The 18,995-nt window shown below is 43.1% G+C and overlaps 1 protein-coding gene across 2 annotated transcripts in view; it reads left to right on the plus strand.

Moving 5' to 3' along the window:
• The window catches only part of slc2a13a (solute carrier family 2 member 13a), a 50,086-nt gene that overhangs the window by 14,038 nt on the left and 17,053 nt on the right, over positions 1-18,995 (plus strand). The window contains exon 4 of one of the 2 annotated variants that reach the window (XM_076111787.1): positions 17,048-17,156. In XM_076111787.1, the coding sequence (XP_075967902.1) occupies positions 17,048-17,156 (109 nt within the window). The remainder of the gene's footprint in view (positions 1-17,047; positions 17,157-18,995) is intronic. The other variant, XM_076111788.1, reaches the window with a different exon arrangement.

The following is an 18,995-nucleotide window of genomic DNA, read 5'->3' on the forward strand; positions in this document are numbered from 1 at the left end:
GCAGTTCTCTGTTCTCTGACGATACCTCGTGAGATGCATCGTCTCATGACGAATCATTCCAGTTGACCTTCGTCTATTGAATAGTACATACAAACAAGCTGCGCTTCCATGACAAAGCCGTGGGTCGGGACGGCGTTATTAGCGGTAACGGCCGTATCAGCACGGTTCAGAGCGGCGTACAACAGAGAGGCTCACAGAGAGTGGCTTCATCCTCTGCTCAGGTAGACTTTACTTCACTATATTACAATTAGTTGTTTGATGCATTATTAATGCTGTGAATTTGGCACCTTTAAGTTTAATAGGGGGTATGTAAGACTTTTTTTTTTATTTTGTCAACTCGCTTAGCAAAAATCTTACAGTCCCAGACTAACATTGGGAGGTTTTTGAAACTTCTAACAGATGGAACTTTGTGGGGAATCAGGCAGAAAGGGCAGAAAATGCATGACACAACATGATTTCCTCTTTATAACTATACTTTGACCTTTCAGCAGAACAGAAGATCGGTGTTGCTCATGTCTCCCTTCATTCTTCCAAATTCAGTGTAGTTCTTCAACGACAATGTTTGGTCTCAAAGTTCCTCGCGACTAAACCCAAAGTGAACAACCTTTGAATGTGTGGCCCCCATCTCTGCCACATCATTTCACACCTGCACCGCTAGTATGTTTGCAATGTGCATGCTCTTTTTAGAGCTGCCGTGTGACCTGGAGACCTGCTGTCGCCTAGCTACCAGACAGACAGACAGACAGACAGAGAGGACAGAGGGATTGGTAGACAGAAAGATGGAGAAGGAAGATTCAAAGCTATTTATTCTGTTGCTGACTCTCCTGAGTGACAGCAGGGCGTTCTTATACATAGCAGAGAAAGCAACTGGGGTTTGATGCTGCCATATAGGGCTATGTGAATATAGAAGTGTACGGTAAGTTGCAGATGAATATTTTTACATAAAGTGTCACTTAACAGAGAACATCAGTGGTCATGATGAAGTATGGACTTTCAAATAGAACAAAATCAATAAAAACGCAGTTCCTCCTGCAGGTACCGGAGCTTCTTCAGACTCCTGTGAGTGAGTAGGAGGCACTCGTTAATCTACCTTAAGAGTGTCCTAAATTAGGAGGCTTTTAGGAAACACCTCTTCAGATTAAAGGTTTAGTAAGATGAACTTCACAATCATTCAGAGGCTTTTGAGAAACGGGGCCCTCAACAGAAAGATTTGGTCCGATAAAAATAAATTTGTAATGCCGTTTGTGTAAACAGTACTGTGATAAACATTAAAGATTGCGAGGCAATGGGAAGGCCGTGATGTGAGTTTTAACAATAGCAGGTGTTCCATCACTTTTTCTTCTTTGTCCTTTAGAGTACTCATTAAGTGTGTGTGTGTGTGTGTGTGTGTGTGTGTGTGTGTGTGTGTGTGTGTGCGTGTGTGTGTGTGTTTGTATTTGTGAGTGTCAGTGTTGTAGTACTCGAGACCAAGGTCTCGTCCCGGAAGCGGCTGCCTTTTTATTCAGCCATGTTACTGTGATTGCTCGTAGGAAACAAAGGAAAATTCCAGACATCTGCATCCACATCTGCTATGCCTTTTGAATATTTTATCGAATCATTTCTTATGAAACACTTACATATATACATATATACAGTATATATTTCTATAAGAAAGATGAATGAAGAGGAATCATCATTTGTGTTCTCTGGGTGTTTTTATGGAAATGTGGATCTTTCTCCGGTGCCAGTACATGTTATCGACCCGCACCGGTCTGGTCTCGGTCTGGACTCGGTCTGGACTCGGTCTCGACCCCTCAAAGTCTCGGTCTTGTCTCGGTCTCGATACACTCTGGTCTTGGTCATGACTTGGTCTCGGTTTAGGTGGTCTTGACCTTAATGCTGATGAGTGTGTGTGAACGTTTTCTCACCTGGGAAAAACATAGACGCATTGTGCCCCTTCGCTGACATGTCGGTTCCCATGGAAACACCACTTCACACTTCCCTTTTCCTCTCACCTCGGACGCAACTGTGATTATAGTGAGTGAGTGTAAACCTCCTTCTCACCCCTCTGTGTCACGCTCACACACACTTAACACGTATCGCATTAGGGATTTCTAAAGGTGCAGATGGCGTCAAAACGCTGATAATAACAAACAGCTGTGCACAGAGCTAGCATCATGTCACTAGCATTAACTCCTGTCATCTTCCTATTTAAGGCAACTTTTATATGCAATACAATGTCCAAAAATAAACTGTGTGCTATATATGATACATAGTACTATATAATACAATATTATGGCAGCCTTTGTTAAGAAACTATTGAATTGAACTATATTGAATTCATTATCTTTAAATAAATGTGTGTTTGAATGTTTTTTTTTAGGTCCTTGTCTTCAAGCTGGTTATTTCCAATAAATGGTATTATTGACCTGTTGTTGCTACTTAAATATTAGGCTTGTGTATGAAGAAGGATATGGAAACTCTCAGCAGCTACTTCATCTTTTGAAAACTTATGCTCACTTATGTGACGATGATGTGTTGTCAGCCCCAAGTCAATGAGCTCTGATTACCGTCTTTTCAGCCTGAGAGGTGCGAAGGGGTGAGAGGAGGAGACGAGGGGGGAGGAAGAGAGGGGAGGGGGAGGAGAGGTCAAAGAGAAAGAGAAAGTGAAGCGAAAAATGGAGGTGTTTAGGCGGCAATAATGATGGAGAGGCAATATCGCAGGCCAATTCTGTCAGCCATTACATTGCCATTCTTCATGAGAGACTTCAGAGAGCATCGTATTGAACACATTGATTTCTTTGGAGGGCTTGTTCACAACAAGTCTCGTTCCGGGCCAGGCTGAGCAGACACAGATGTAACCTTACAAAAACAAAGGTCACGGATGGACTCTGAGCGATGCGGCAGTACAAAGCGACTACAGCTTTTTGTTATTTTATTCTGCAGCAAACAACGTGAAAGGAAAAGCCAAAGAAAGATACATTTTGTTTCATTTTGGAGAGAGGATTATTGGTGATTACAGCATTCACTAGACGAGGTTAATCTAGTTTCTATGTAAAACAGATGGCTCTTTTTTTGAAGTGATGAGTCCACTCTATTTCTGTCTCGAAACACTTTCTGAGTGCGTCTCTCTTTAGACTAAAAAGGTTGCTGTAAAAAAAAGTTGTTTGCTACCTTATCCATTACCCCAGACTAATATGCCACTAAAGCAGAGGTGTAAATTATAACATTAATGACGGCTCAGTTCCAGTGAGCTATCACAGTCAAGCATGTATATTACGAGGACCCTGGGAAAAGGTCTATTGAGTGAGATAGCAGGAGCTAATCATATAGCAACCTCAACAGTGTGGCGCAGGAAGATTGAGAAAGTCACTTTTTACAGCTTTCTTTTCAGGTGGGGAGTGTTTCAAATAAACAGCAGCATTGTATTTATTTTTGGGACATTTTAGGAGTACTTTAACACTAATTTGGAGTCCTGTTTCTGGCCACCTATGAAAATGTAAGTCCTCTGCGATTAGCTTCGTTTCGGTCTTCTCCCTAGGGGAATATCTGTCTCTTTAGCTGTTAAATGCTCCACTGTGTTCACCAGCTAGTCGCCGACTTTGTCCGTCTTCCGTGTGGTGCTGGGTAGGTTGTGTACAGCGGGTTTATTAGAGCTTTCAGGAGGCAGCAGTGAACCAAAACAGTGAAGTTGCTGACCGTACAACCAAAACAACGAGCTGAAAGACGCTAAAAAAGCTTCCTAGAGCTGAGGGGAATTACATTTGGGTGATAATTCTCTATGGGCTCTTCACTGAGGGCAACCCCTTTCATACTACATGTAGTCCTTTGGTCCATTGGTAATATGAAAATATGAATTAGTGCAGCTAAAGATTTGGGGTGCGGTATCGCTTTAAATAAAGTGTACTTCCAGTCTGCTCATCCAGTGTGGATGAATCTGTTGTGATTTGAAAAGGAGAGATTAGAGAAGCACTTTTGACATCAATTTAGCACATTATAATCACTAGGCAAACAAGATAGTAATAACAATGAGTGGCTCTATTGTGTAAAAATGAACACTGCTTCATATTAGTTCAGACTGATTTAAAGTCGAGGTGTCGGGAATTTAATTGCAATTGTTTGTGCTCTAAAGCAATCTCCTCTGTAACCTGCTGTTCTGTTCGACTCATGCTTGTTTTTAGCCATGTTGCCAGGTAATTGAATGGCACACTTTGTTAGCCAACAGCAAAAAGTGTGCTGCATTTATGTTCCGGCAGAGCATTTCCAAATGATTAATTTCATGCCATTATAACTCCTGCTTATTCTCATAAACACACGGTTACAAACCTGTTGCACACACACACCTGATAGATAGAGGGAGTTTTAGCGTCTACCTCCATCGCAGTCCTAATTCTCCCACTGATCATTAATAATTCAGGATATTTGAACATTTTATGAAACTCCACTGCGGCTCTGGGTCTGTTTAACTCCACCAGGAAATCATAACGAGACCGGAGCGTTGAGGAAGATGTGTTTGGAGTCAACAAACAGCCTCTTCGGTAGCTTAAATTTAAGACTGATTTGTAGATTTCATTACTGGTCAAGTTGGATTTGAATGAAAGGTTCGAGGCTTTATTTGTTAAATTAAACTGGTTTCAAAGTAGCTGTCCGAGCATCACTATTGACCAGCGTAGGCTGGGTTCCCCGTTCCGCTCTCAAATCAGACTCAATTGAATCGGAACATGCTCGATGCATCGTCTTATGAATATGCTTTCTGCTCCAGTGCTTTTCATTTCCGCCTCTTGTCCCCTCCTCTCGTGCGTGTGCATTGCCAAACCCACAGAGACCACTTGACGAATACGCTCACAAGGGTAATACAAACAAATATTTTGAAATCAGGTTATTAGAAACGACACCATCTCTGCCCGTGTTGCCGTCGGGTTTTAAACAATGAGCCAATGGGGTGGGGGGGAGTTGGGGGTGTTTCTTGTTGGGTGGAGTGCAGGGAAATGAGACCAAAGTCCCAACTGGGAAATTATTATGGAGGATGTATTAGCAGAGGATGCAAAGCAGGGCGAGCTGCTCCTGATGAAAGCAGAGAGGGGCGATTAGGGGATTGACTTTCTCTTTACTTCAGTAATTGGTTTCTTTCGGGGCCTACTTGTGAGTCCACAAACAAAAAGTATGAATGTATTCAACCCCTGATTCAATATTTGATTGCTGTTGCTAATCGTCAAGTGACCATTCACCCGCTGCAGAATTTAATTGATCTTCTACGCATTAGCGGGCGTTTGTAGGTGTCCACGGTGTTCATTGCTTTTCGTTGAAAAATCGATACACTCAATAGACGTTGGGGATGGGGATTGTTTTATTGTTTTATTTTCAGCAGAGGAAGGCAAGCTAAGAAGTTCTGAGGAGAGCTGAGAAATTAGCACACTAATTTGAAAGTCAATAGGCAGAGTTAAGTTGCTTATTATACATAGAGAATGGAAGTCTCTGGTAATTGTTTTTTTTTTTAATACAAATATTAGTTTGACAAAAAGAAAATGAAGGTATAAGTTTGATGTCTTGTTCCTTTTGCATTACAACGAGGAAGAAAACACAACGTCAAGAGGAGAAAAATAAAGGTCTATATGCTAAGCTATCCATCTCCTGGCTACGTATTTAACAGGAAGACACAAGAGTTGTATCGATCTTTTCATCCAACCCTTGGCAAGAAAGCGTATAAGCATATTTCCCAAAATGTTGAAGTATTCCTTTAATATACTCACTGAAGTCCACTTGAATCATTTATATAGTAAAGCAACATTTTCACAAACAGAACAAAGAAGAAAAGACGGATTTCAAGTTCATCATCTTTTTTGAGGAGTACTTCCAATGTACTGCAATTTATCAGCCTTGAATTACCGTCACTCTTGTCAACCCACAATGGAGGATCAACAAAAGGAGATTTTTAAATGGCCTCCACATTCACTTATTTGAATCTCGGGGGAACAATGTGATTGCAAATGAAGGCTACTAGAACACACAGCAATGTTCTTCTGAAGATGCTATTCCTATCCACGCGCAGTGACAGCAATGGACCTGTGACTCATCCAGAGATGCTTTATTTAATTAAAATAGTATCTTTTGGGTACAGGGGCCCCAATGAGGCCTGAGTGAAATTAACAAGCACAGTAATGGTTATGACTCAAATGTTCCATCCGTGAATGCAGGTTTATGAGGTCAGTAAATTATCTTTGGCAAAACTATTATCCAAATAGGTTTTAATGGGAAACAGCGAAATGAGAAATTCAGATGATATAGGTAACGGTGCCTATGTTTTCTGTTTGCCCCAAGCCACTCTGACTCTCTCTCTCTCTCTCTCTCTCTTGGTTCTGTATGTGTGTGTGTGTGTGTGTGTGTGTGTGTGTGTGTGTGTGTGTGTGTGTGTGTGTGTGTGTGTGTGCGTGTGTGCCCCTCAGGAAGACCCTTGTCATTTGCATTAATGCAGGTGTGCAGCTGGGACGTCATGAATCTCAATAACTCAGTAGATTGATTACCAGCAGACTTCAAAATGGCTCTAGAGATTTTATTACTAGCCAATGGGAATCGTTAGATGGATGAGGGTGTGTGTGTGTGTGTGTGTGTGTGTGTGTGTTGTTGTTTGCGTGTGTCTGTGTGTCTCAGGTTTGTGAATGTAGCTGTGAAAGCTGGAACCACCCATGAAGGCACATTCATAGCATAAATGCTCCAAGGTTTCATCAAACCTTGGAGCATTTTCTCCTTTAGACTGGTTCATTTCAGCAATACTTGTTGTTACCTGCTCTCTCCACTTATAATCGAGTGTGTGTCTACATCGCTTTGCACGGTAAAGCATGTGGTTAATGACGAGGACTTCCTGGCGCATTCAGTTCCCTGAGAAACCGAAGCTGTTGTCGTCGAACCGTGACCTTAAAATCGAAAGTCAAATTGAATTGAGGATTTGTAGAATCGTGTCACCACTAATATATAGATAGATATATAATGTATTAATAGTCACATGACTATTCATTTAAAAAAAATATGACCAGTTGATCCTGGAACAAGCTGATCTAATCGGTGTTGCTATAGCAGTCTATTTGAAATGGACATGGACGGAGGTCTCTCACACAGTCCTTAACACCACATGTTACGTTGTAAAAGTGTTACATATTTGTTAAAAATGCAGGTGATCACAAGCAGCAGATTCCAACCTACACAATGGGCCACATTCCCTTTTCCGGTGTAGACAGGAAGTTAAAAGACAAAATATGGCGGCGTAGAGCTTCCCTTTAGCTGGAAAACAGAAGGTGCTACAACAGATACCACCAAACCACGCCCACCTGCAATGATAGGTGAGGTCAGGTGGAGCGCCATAACAAAAATCCAATGTGGAGTTACACTTTAAATCAACTACAAGATTTTGACAAATGTTTCACGATGATTCTAACTTAGAACTTATTCGATTTACTCTCTCTCCTTGTACACACACACACACACACACACACATCGTCTGACTTTACCTTTTACCCGAGATGTAAGAGAAGTCAGCGCTAACAGCAGTGTCTTCATCACAGCAGCTCGATTGCCTTCAGGAGACAAATCTCTTTCAGATCCCGCCGTCTCTTCAACGCGCATTTCTTTCCTTGTTCCTCATTTAAATGCCTCGGGCCTTCTCGAATCACCGGCACTTCAGAGGTACGATAAGAAGTTTGAAAGCTTCATTCACTCTCTGTCTCGCTGCTGCAGCTTGTATCTTTCCACTGAAACTCATTTTTCATGGTGTTTCCTCTTGAATCTCAATACAATCCTTTTTTTTCCCCGTATTTATTTGTCGCTTTGTCTTTCTGAATATTTACTTCGCTCGAACGGATCAATCAGGCATTGATTTGTTGACTTAATTGTCCTTTAGCTGTCTGGGTACTTTGTGAAACCGCCGTGTAGTCCAATTGTTCGTTAAACCCACTCAGTTTGTCTCACGGCCGCGCTCAGACAAGAGGAGACGCGTGACTCAGAGAGGAGACTGTTTAAAAAGATTTTGACAAGATTGAATGTGAAAAAGTTCTCCGCCACTAAACTCCTTATTGCCTCCCGGCAAACAGTTCCAAAACAGACGTGAGATGCCGCTAAATCTGTGGTAGCTGCTGTGTCACTGAAGTGTCTTGAACGTGAAACGCCTCATGTCAAAGTTGTTCTCAGTGTTTAGCTATATTTAAGAAGAAAGATCCAATTTTTTTTCGGCAGTGACATTATTTATGTGCTGCCTGTGGTTATTGTGGATGCCAATTTAAAGCTTCTCTCGTGCTGTTTATGACATCTGTAGATGCTGTCTGAATTATCTGAAGTAAAAAAGCATATTAAGATGCCATGATGTTAAAACAGCAGCAGGTTAAATATAGATGACAGCCAGCCAGCTGCTGTTTCCCATGACAACAGGTTCTCTCTCCCCCGTGCCTCTCCACTCACCTCTTCTTCTTAACCCCCAACCTTATGACGGTAGCTAAGTCCTTCCCTTTCCCTCTCTTGCCTCTTGTTTCCTTTCCCCTCCTTGTCTTCCTCTCAACTCCCTTCCTTTACCTTTCTTTCCCCTCGTGTCTTTTTCTTTCCTCTAATCTCACTTCCCATTTTCTATCCTCCCCTCTCCTTCATCATCCTTTCTTTGTTCCTTTCCTCTTTTGTCTTTTTCTCTATTTCGCTCTTTTCCTTACCTTTTCTTTCTCCATACCTGTCCTCTCCTCTCCTTTCATTTCCTCCTTTTCCCTTCCCTGCCAACGTCTTTCCTTTCCTTTACTCCCCTCGCCTCGCCTTGCCTCTCATATAGGAACACATTTGACCAATCAAACTGACTCTGACTCTCTGAGAGAACCAGGTCAGATTCAGATCACAAGTCACGCCACCTAACAGACATGAATGTCATCTCTGCACCTTTTGAAATGCAGATCGCAGCTCTCTCCCCCGCTGCTTAACAGACTCTTTTCCCAATGAGAAACGCTGATGTCTCCAATCACTCTGCTTTGTGAGTCAGGTTGGGTATTGCTCGTCTTCTTCACAGATTGGAACCACTGGCTGCATTCAAAATATGTGCCATCTCTTTGGTGATTGACTCTCGACTTTAGTTGAGAGCAATCATACAACGGGGGGGGGGGGGGGTTGTAGAACTGAATGACAGCATTGCCAGTCCTCCTATCATTTGGACAATATTCAATTTAGTTTTATTCACTTGTACTCAGAATTATTTACATGGAAGTGCAGTGCTACAAATATAGAAAGATGCCAGCACAAGGTTGAAATGATAAAAGCACAGCATACAGTGTTAACCCAAAACGTATTAGTGTAAGTACTACTATTAGGAGCAAATTAAGGATACAAGGATACTAGTTCAAGCAGAGCACTGAAATCCAATTTCATTCATGCTTTGCAAAAAAACATAATGGTACATGAAAGGATGTATAATATCGCTTGATGTTCTCGTCTTCCATTTCTGGTGATTAGATGGTGAACCAAGTCCAGCAGAGTCCTGGCAGTGAGTGGCTTTACTCAGCTGCTCGGATAGTAAACACTGTGTGTGAGATGTGTGTTTTGGCTGGAGGTGGGCAGACATATTGGGCGGCTGTGGCTCAGGAAGTGGAAGGATTGTCCCCTAAGATCGCTCCTCCAGTCCGCACGTCGGAGTGCTCTTGAGCAAGATACCGAACCCCGCTCCCGAAACTGCAGAACAGTTTCATGCAGGAAGAAACTGTGCAGTTTAAAAAGATAACCAACAACACTTGTCAGCAGTCTTGAAAATAACTGTAATGAGTTCCGTGTGGGTCACTGTGTTGCGGAATAATCGGCGAGGAAGCGCAACGGGGAACAAATAGAGAACAAAAAAAGAGCGTCTTCCTCCGAGCTCTCCGCTCCTCTGCTCCGTTGTAGGTTTTAAGCAGCTTATTAATAATTGAGCGAGGAGAGTTGTGCGATGGCAGATCTATCATGATTCCCCCCTCTGCGCCTGTCACAAGCCCTGCATGGCCAGATGGATATTGAATCAGCCGCTTTCACGCAGTAGTTTTTTTGGGGGAGGCCACAGGCAGGCCAGTTGCATTATTTCTCCACTCAAATATGTGATAATGAATTTCAGGCTGCGGCGCATGAGTTGGCTCAGACTGTAGAAGAAAATCCCCAGATAAGACAGGATGTGTGAAAAAAGGAACACAGTATTTGAATGTGTAATTTGTGTGTATATTTAGTTCAAAGGCAGTTTTTTTCTTTTCCCACAATGGTGTATCTTCCATGTGTTATGGAGCTATTATGAAATGCATATCACAGTGTGTGTGTGTGTGTGTGTGTGTGTGTGTGTGTGTGTGTGTGTGTGTGTGTGTGTGTGTGTGTGTGTCCAGAAAAATAGTTTCGACTGCAGAATAATGAGATATGAAATGGAAAATGTGTGTGCATAGTTTCTGTGTGTTTGTGTGTATTTCTGCCTGTTTCCCTTAGGCCATCGAGCTCTGTCGTTTCTCTCTCTGTCACACACACACACACACACAGACACATTTATTTTCCTCTTCTTTACTCATATCCCTCAGGACTAACTACCCACCAGTTTTATGTCAAGCTGGCAAGAGCAGCAGCTTGTTGCATAACATTTGTTTGAACATGCAGGGAGTGCTGGATAGCCGGAGTTTACCCACCGAGTTGTCATCAAGGGGCCAGGAAATAACTTCTGTTCGCCAAAATGAAAAGCGAGTTTTTCCTCGGGAACCGCTTCGCTGTGTTACTCCTCACTTTAATGACGGACGGAGTGTCTGTGCAGATGTCTAACCACTGAATAATAGAAATCTCAGTTGGTAAAATCAGATGAGGGTTGTCCCCCTCTCAACTTCAGGTATTAGCTCTGGCGGCACGATCTGATTCGGGGGTTACATAAACAGGCGGTGAATCCTCAGCACTTTTCAAAACCAAAATGGATGAACTTTTTTACTGCTCCCTGCCTTTGTATGATCGTCTTTGCTTATCCACCGGGCTACAGAAATGGACAGAAGCAACATGACAGACTGACAGGCAGCCTCCCGCGCTCTATTGATCGATTCCTTTGATACGATTAGCTGCTTTTGTTGACACTCACACCGAGACGCCGCAGCAACTCTCCTTGATTCAAAGTGTTCTCTCTTTGCTGTTTACACTTACCTCCGTTTTCCACAACATCAGGCGCCGTCTCTTTTTGGCATTTTGGCTGTCAGTTAGGGCTGAAGATGTTTGGATGTTTGGGTGTAGTTAGAAAGAAGTTAAATTACCAGACCTCTGTAGGAGCCCACTAGTGCACTGCATTAGCAAAATACACCCAAATCTCTGAATGAACTGTCGGTGGTCGAGTTGCATTTTGGGTAATTTAAGGGCCAGGTTTTGAGGAAATGATATCCCCCTTTGGATAAATGTTTGACACAAAAGAAGGGGAAGTAGAATACTTTGTCCAAAACGTAAAAAAAAGCAAGAAAATATATTTTATAGGGCTATAAAGATATCATTTTTAAACCTGCTATATCTGCTCATTATTGTCATTTTTTGTGAATATTTTACTTTGGTGAAAGTATTAAGTGGAAATTCTACTACTGCATGCTTCCATAATGTTGCTAATACAAATTAATGTTGAATTAATGTAAGCTGCAGTGTCATTCTTGTATATTTAGTCCTGTCAGTCAGTATATGTGTGTGTGTGTGTGTGTGTGTGTGTGTGTGTGTGTGTGTGTGTGTGTGTGTGTGTGTGTGTGTGTGTGTGTGTGTGCGTGCGTGTTAGTCCACTCATTCATCCATCTATCCATCCAATGCGTCTGTCTGGTGCTCCTGGCAACCGCCGGCCCCTCGGTGCCTTTAGATAAACACAGCTGCTCCCCTGCATCTGCAGACGCTGACAAGATTTGATCGGCTCCACTTAAAATGCCGTTTCCCCCCCCCCCCCCCCCCCCCCCCCCCCCCAACGCTACAGGTCCAGAGCGATTCTCCAGTGATTGTCCATAAAAATGCACCAATCGAGATCCGTGCTCCCTGAAAAACATATAGCTTCTCCGTGGCGTTATCCAAACAACGGGCCCGCACGCCGTCCATCAGCTTCACATGGAGGTTCCGGGGGGCGACCCGCTTATCTCAAGTAAACACAGCCTCTCTTACATCTTCCTCAGCTGATTTTGATTTTCTTCCTCTCAACATGCCTCCGCTTGACGTCAAGAGTGGGCCAACCGAAGATACAAAGAATACAGAAATAGAGGCTTCCTCAAGTGCAAGTATGCTAATTATAAAGACAAACACAAAAACAGGAGAAAACCGTTTCTCTGAAAAGCAGAGAGTAATTATGAGGAGCTGGAGGACCGCAGTTCACGGTGCTATAACCTCGCTTTAGTTCGGTAAAACAGTTATTTAAAATAAATCTTTACTGGCTCAGCCTACAGTCCGTACAAAGTACATAAGTGGCCACTTTGAACATAATGGTTTCATCACTCCAGAGGGCCTGCAATCAAAATCCTTCTCAACTGTCCAAACATAAAGCAGAACATTGCATTCTTTTTTATGTAAACACCATTATGAGGAATTAGGCTATAACTGAGTCACTGTAGGTTCTACCTGTTACTGTAAATGAAAGTGTGAGAAACTTTGAGAAGCAAAACTTCTGTTCAACTTAAAGCAATAGTTTTTTTTTAAATTTCTTTTAAATTTCACGTTATTTGAACATTGTAACCCCTGCTTGCCTTGCAGTCCCTTTCCTTGTTGTTTAGTGACTCCAAACGGGCTGCGCAGTGCTTCCAAAAGCATCCGTTGCAGTTACAGACCTAACCTCTATTCTCCATTAGTCCTGACCCGTCCTGACTGTGTAAGTATGAGGTGTCATGATCCTACTGATGAGGAAGCTGAGGAGAGGTGAGAAGGGAGAGAAGAGGGGAAGTATGGGGGAGAAATAATTAGAGGGGAGGTGGGGGTTTAAGTGGGAAGGCTGCAGATTGCCTGCTCAGATTTCGGTCCTTGATTGCAGCCCTCCCGGTTATGTAAGTGAAGCCCGCTTTAAGCCACTTCCTCTCTGACGACACAGTGATTGGATGGATAGATGGATCTTATAGACTGGCTTCTATCTTCATAATTCCTCAGGTGCCTCCATCCACCGGGCCATTGGGCCTCTTTTGTTTCCTTGATTGCCCATTGTTCAACTCTGGCTGTTCCTCCCCGCATTGACCCATATCTACATCACCGATTTACAAAGGCTTCACTAATCATTAACCGTGAGCCTCGCGGATGGTTGCTTGCCGATGTTCCTGGAAAGCGAGCCGCTGTATATTTCATTAAGCCTGTGGCACGTGTTTGAAGAAAGAAAAAGAAACATCTGACAGGACCAACGGTGGCAAACGGGCGCTCTAATTGGCCGTGGGGGGGGGGGGGGGGGGGGGGGGGGTTGTTATGCGGGAGAAGTCAGGGTGTCTCCTGAAAGCAGGTAACCGAGGAAGAGAGCTAATTGGTGGATTCTTCAGTGAATATCAAAAGAGAAGAAGAGGAGGGGGGGGCGCCGGACCTGGCTCTCATTAAAAACACATCCCGGGCTTCCCTTGCTCACTTTACAAACACATCGTGGTCGTATGGTCTTAAAGGACGGCTATCAGCATTTGCAGGAATGAATGCTGATAAGACGTCAAATCAAAGGGTCCTCCGTGCAGGTAGCGATGGCGGAGGGATGATCACAGAGCTTGTTTGGGTAGATTGACTTAAGAAAAGAGAGGCATGCCTTTGGAGTGAGTTGTGTGTGCGTGTGTGTGTGTGTGTGTGTGTGTGTGTGTGTGTGTGTGTGTGTGTGTGTGTGTGTGTGTGTGTGCTGCCTACATCTAGGTTTTAATATCAAATTCAGTGCTCATCCCTCATGAGAGATGGTCTGTTCTGACTTGTATCCGTGCATCTAGCATGGGATCTACACCTGAACGTGTCAGGCTTGAGGTTTAAAGGTAATAGTGGTGTTGCAGTATAGACTGAATGAAACGAGGCAGATATGGTTGGAGAGGTTCAATGACGTGCAATCACAGCAGCGCTGCGAGACCTAATCACTGTGCTTGTGTCTTGCTGGTTGCCGGCTGGCTTGTTTTCCATTGCCATCTTTCTTCTTCAATATGTCATCTGATTGAATTACAGCTGGGTGGTGTTCAGCCGAGGAAGTGAAGACGTGTGTTTTGTGAGCCTTTGTGTATGTGTTCGTGCGTGTATTTAAAAACGGTGTGTCTGGGCGTATACAAATGAGTGTAAATGTGTCTATTTGCATTCTAACTTTTTGTAGAAAGAAGCATAGATGTACTGTATCGTTAACCCCCAAGGCAGCAATAGGGAGTAAGACATTGTGTCTGTTTGATTGATTGCATCTGAATGTGTTTATGTGTGTGTTTCCATGGCTGTGTGTGTTCGGCCCGAGTAAATTTAGCTCTCCTTCGGGCAGCCATCAGGTCTCCACTCTCTCCGTAGTTGACTCCGGCCCATGAATCCTGATTTCCTTCCCAGCTAATCAGATAACGGTCCTCTGCTCTGGTCTCCAGGGATCAACCAATCAAACTCCACCACGTTAGTGCCATGGAAATGGCTCTGCCCATAAACGCATCACTTCCTCTTCACTGTCTGGGGTTAGAGCCATGCTTCACATTAAACCTTGACTTTGAAAAGCTGAAACGGAGACTGACAGTAGCTTGTTGACAAAGACCCCAAAGTACTTGTAATTTTCAAAAACAAGCCTCTATTATTTGCGTTTTTTAGCACTATTTTTCAAAAATATTTGTAAGCCAAGCAGGCTAAAGCATACATTTAAACAACAGTTGACAGTTAAAGAAAGAATTTAAATAAAGCTGACCTTATTTGGCTATATTTAACTTTAGCACCCTCAAACCAAAGCCATCATTTGTTCACTATAGCTACAACGGCACAAATATGTCGAGTCAGCGGATGGTAACACACAGTAGGCGGTGGCTGTCAGTAATAAACACGCTATCATCACAAAGGCTTAACCGATGTCTTGGCTGCCATTCGAGAACTCTATTCTATCTTTATCGCTCTGTGATGCAACACTAATTACATTGTAGTCCCTCATTGGAAGCCCTGCATATAATTGAGCTGTAAACTGTGATATGATCCACATATGGATTATGGATTTTCTCCCTGTTTTCCAATCCATGCTAATGTTGAAGTACTTTTCTGTGTGGCATCAGAGTTGGGGACCAGTCAGTAAACAAACTCTTCTGTTTTTTTCGTGGAACAGATGGTATAATTACATATAAATTGTCTTGAATTTGCCTAAATAGAAAGCAGATAAGGCTAAAACTTTCCATCTAATGATTGCTAATTTAATAACATAAACATAACGAAAATGTGCAGAACCTGTTTATGTAGTTCAGGTGTGAAATTGAGACTTAAGTTATGTATTAGGATGCCTCAGAGCGGTCTTTGAAAACTGCTTCTCTTGAAATTGACAACAAGTGGCTTCTGCGAGGAAAAAATGCGGAGGATTTTTCGCTGAAAGCTAAAAAAGCCTCTTTCAGCATTTCAGAATCGAGGGGGAATCAAAGACGATAACGCTCCTTTGAGAAGTCGGCCGTGGAAAAGCAAAGCTTGAGTGTGTTTGTGTGTCAGCGGGAGCCTCCTTTACAGACTCTGGTCTGCTCGTCAAACTGCTAAAGGAGATGTTCACTGGCCCAGAGTCCTCCCACACACAGCTGCTCCCAAATAATCAGCCTGTGTGTGTGTGTGTGTGTGTGTGTGCGTAGCCTTTTTTATGATATGTCTATATGTGCTTGTGTTTGCACAGCCACACAGTGGCACACAGTCCTACCTGTGTGTGTTCAGGCTTGTTTGTCTGATCTCTTGGCACCGTGTGCGTCTCCCTCTTTATCCGACAGCTTCGTGCCTGTCCAGCCGCTCTGTCATCCCATTAAGACTTCTCCTCCCCAAGGAGGGGTGTGTGTGTGTGTGTGTGTGTGTGTGTGTGTGTGTGTGTGTGTGTGTGTGTGCTGGAGTGTGTGCTTTGAGTGTGCATTCTGTTGCTGAGCCAATTGGGACTCAAATATTTGTTTCATCCCAAACTGAGATATCCACCATCTGAAGAATAGGAGGAGAGAGAATAGAAGGCAGCTACTGTGCTATGCTGATCCTCCAGAGAGACATTGCTTTTTACACTTTTTACAGCAGCACCGCCGCAGGGGAGGTCAGAGGTCAAAGTAACAGAGCAGCATCTCTGGAGCTAACAAAGCCTCAGTGACATGTGCAAAGAAATGTCAGGACGGCAGACGGTTGCTGTCACAGAAGCTCCAATTTATTTCTTCCGACATGTGATTTATCTGTGTGTACTTTTGAAATATAAACATACTGGATATTTTGGTGTTTCTTGATAATTCCCATTAAAGTAAATGTGTTTTTACTTGTGTTTAATAAATGGTTCAACATTGTGGGAAATATACTCGTTTCCTTTCTATCCAAGGGTTTGATGAGAAAATCGATATCACTTGTCTGATGTCTGTACGCTGAATATCAAGGTGTCAGCATATATGAATATCAGCAGCCACTTAGCTTAGCTTAGCACAAAGACTGCAAAAAGGGAGAAACGGATAGTCCTGCTCCATCTGAAGGTCACTGAATCCGCCTACCAGCCCCTCTAAGGCTCACCAATCAACACTAATCATACGGTATCTTATGCTATGTATTATGCTAAGCTAAGCAGCTTCTGGTGGTAGCATAGCATTTAAAGTCCAGACATCAGAAAAGGATTGATCGTCTCCTCTAACTCTCTGCAAGAAAAGTTAACTTTCTCTTTAAAGTTTGTTGTGTTCTTTCGAGCACTTCATCCATTTCATGCAAAAGCAAGTTAAAACGTGAAATAAGTTTCAAAGTAATAATTGGCAAATGGACCCATATGTACTATATTAATATGCAGTCCCAAAAGATATTATGTTTAAACTCAGAAATCAGAAACATCAACACTACTATTCTCTGGGGTTTGGTTATTGTTATGGTGTTTAGCTGGTTTTGGAATGAACCTCTCTTAGTGCCTTCATGTCATTTTTGCAGAAGAATTCATTTGGGCTGTGCCTTTTGCTTGTGTCTGCAGAAGGCCCCGTGATTTGGAGGATGCTGACCTACCCCCCCACTCGGCGAGCCCTCCTGGTGGGCTGCGGTCTTCAGATGTTCCAGCAGCTTTCCGGAATCAACACGGTCATGTGAGTGAAACCGTCCACCGCAATACAGAGTCTGCAGTGGCCAGCGTGTAATGAGAGGCATAATGAGACACTTATTAAGTATGCAGCTGTTTAGGAGTTAAATCTCTATCAATTTGAACCATGCTCATCTTAGTATCCCTAGACTAGTACGTGAAGTCTAAGTACAGTACTGCCTCTACGTCAGACCAGCTAAATAACTGCTCAGGTGCTTCGCAGGTTGACCAATTAACCGTACTATGTACCCAGACAGATACACGCAAGTCAGTGCCACAAGTCAGTGCAGTTGGAGAGAGTTGTTGATTGAGGACACATGCGCAACAAGCATGTCTGAAGTATTGTCTTGCATTTACTGATTTAGTTCTGTTCACTTGCACCGGAGAAACCTCACCAAGGCCGACTGAAAATGTCCATCAGGAGTGAGAATTTAGCTCAGGATGTTAAATAACTAATGAGGGCAGAGACCAGATTATCAGTAGTCCACAGAAAGCCTACCTGTGGCATACTGTGGTGTGCAAATTACTTACCTGGAAGGACGGATATAGCAAAAAAAACCTGATGAGCTGCTGGTGAATCTTTTTGCGTATAAACCCCGGCCTTCTAAAAGGCGTGCACCTAAGCTTTGACTATAAATAAAAATGGAAAGCAGTAGCATATGCAAGAAATTGTTTCCGCTGTAATTCAGACCAAAGTACATTCAGTGACATTCAAAGTCACGCAATGTTCAGGCAGAAAATATCACCGTCTTGTAAACACGCAGCCCACTCATCCATTTTTAATGACAAAGTTGAACTTTTAAGCGCATGTTTAGCCACTTGTGACCTGTAATTGATATGGTAGATGAACTGATTGTTGCCATGATGACTGCTACACTATGTAGCAGTCATCATAGAACACTATGTTCTATTTAGCATCTCGTGGATCTGTTGCTCTAATCCACCGAACTGGAATGTGGTCCGTTGTTTTCATTTGTACCTTTAAAGTTACTGTGAGGAACTTTTAACTGGTTATGAAACAGACTCAATTTAATACCGATGCCTCTATATGACCTACATTAGTAAACGAGACCATCAGCGAGAAGATTGGCTATTTCTTTACAGTTATCCTTAATGCTTTGTCAGGACCAGGACTGAGCAGGGCGGACAGTCACACTGCTGCAGTGATATTGGAAGTTTTGTAAGGGGACTCTGGGGCTTTTGTCCACAGGGACCGCCAAAATCAACACAACATTTCTCATAGTAGCTTTAAGCAGCAGCATCTTGCACTTTTTACTGTTTTCAGTCTGAACTCTTAGTAACGGAGGCATAACCATCAAGTGCATATACAAACATTGGCAATAGTAATCTGTTGTAACATACTTGACACCACGAAAAGCTTACATGTGCCACTTGGGGCTGTGTGACTTCGTCACTCATCTTCCTCCTCGATCACATTGCCATTGAAAAGGGAAGTTCAAATGGGTTTTTATCTCTTTGGCCCTCAGCGTTAACCTAAACAAGGATGATACATGACAGTGAATCTGCGTGTCACCAGCCGTCCCTTTCAAACGCAAGAGAGATCCTGACGGATGTGTTTGGATTTGCAGCACAGTATTAAATCATAAAACATTTCTTCCATCTTTCACAACACGCGATACACCGGGGGGGGGGTGGAGCAGTGGCCTCGTTGCATCACTGCTCACTTGCCTGCGAAGGGACGGTCCACCTTTCCCCTTTTATTCTTTTTTATCTCTCCATCTGAGGGAGATTGTGTCATCTGTCTCTGTCTCCTCTCCCCTTGGAGATCAACTATATTACTTGCTCTGTAAACAAGACATGTGCTGTTGCTTAGCAACCGTCGGAG

The sequence above is a fragment of the Anarhichas minor genome, unplaced genomic scaffold (genome assembly GCF_050575085.1).
Source record: "Anarhichas minor isolate MPS153535 unplaced genomic scaffold, ASM5057508v1 ptg000045l, whole genome shotgun sequence".
In the NCBI taxonomy this organism is placed as follows: Eukaryota; Metazoa; Chordata; class Actinopteri; order Perciformes; family Anarhichadidae; genus Anarhichas; species Anarhichas minor.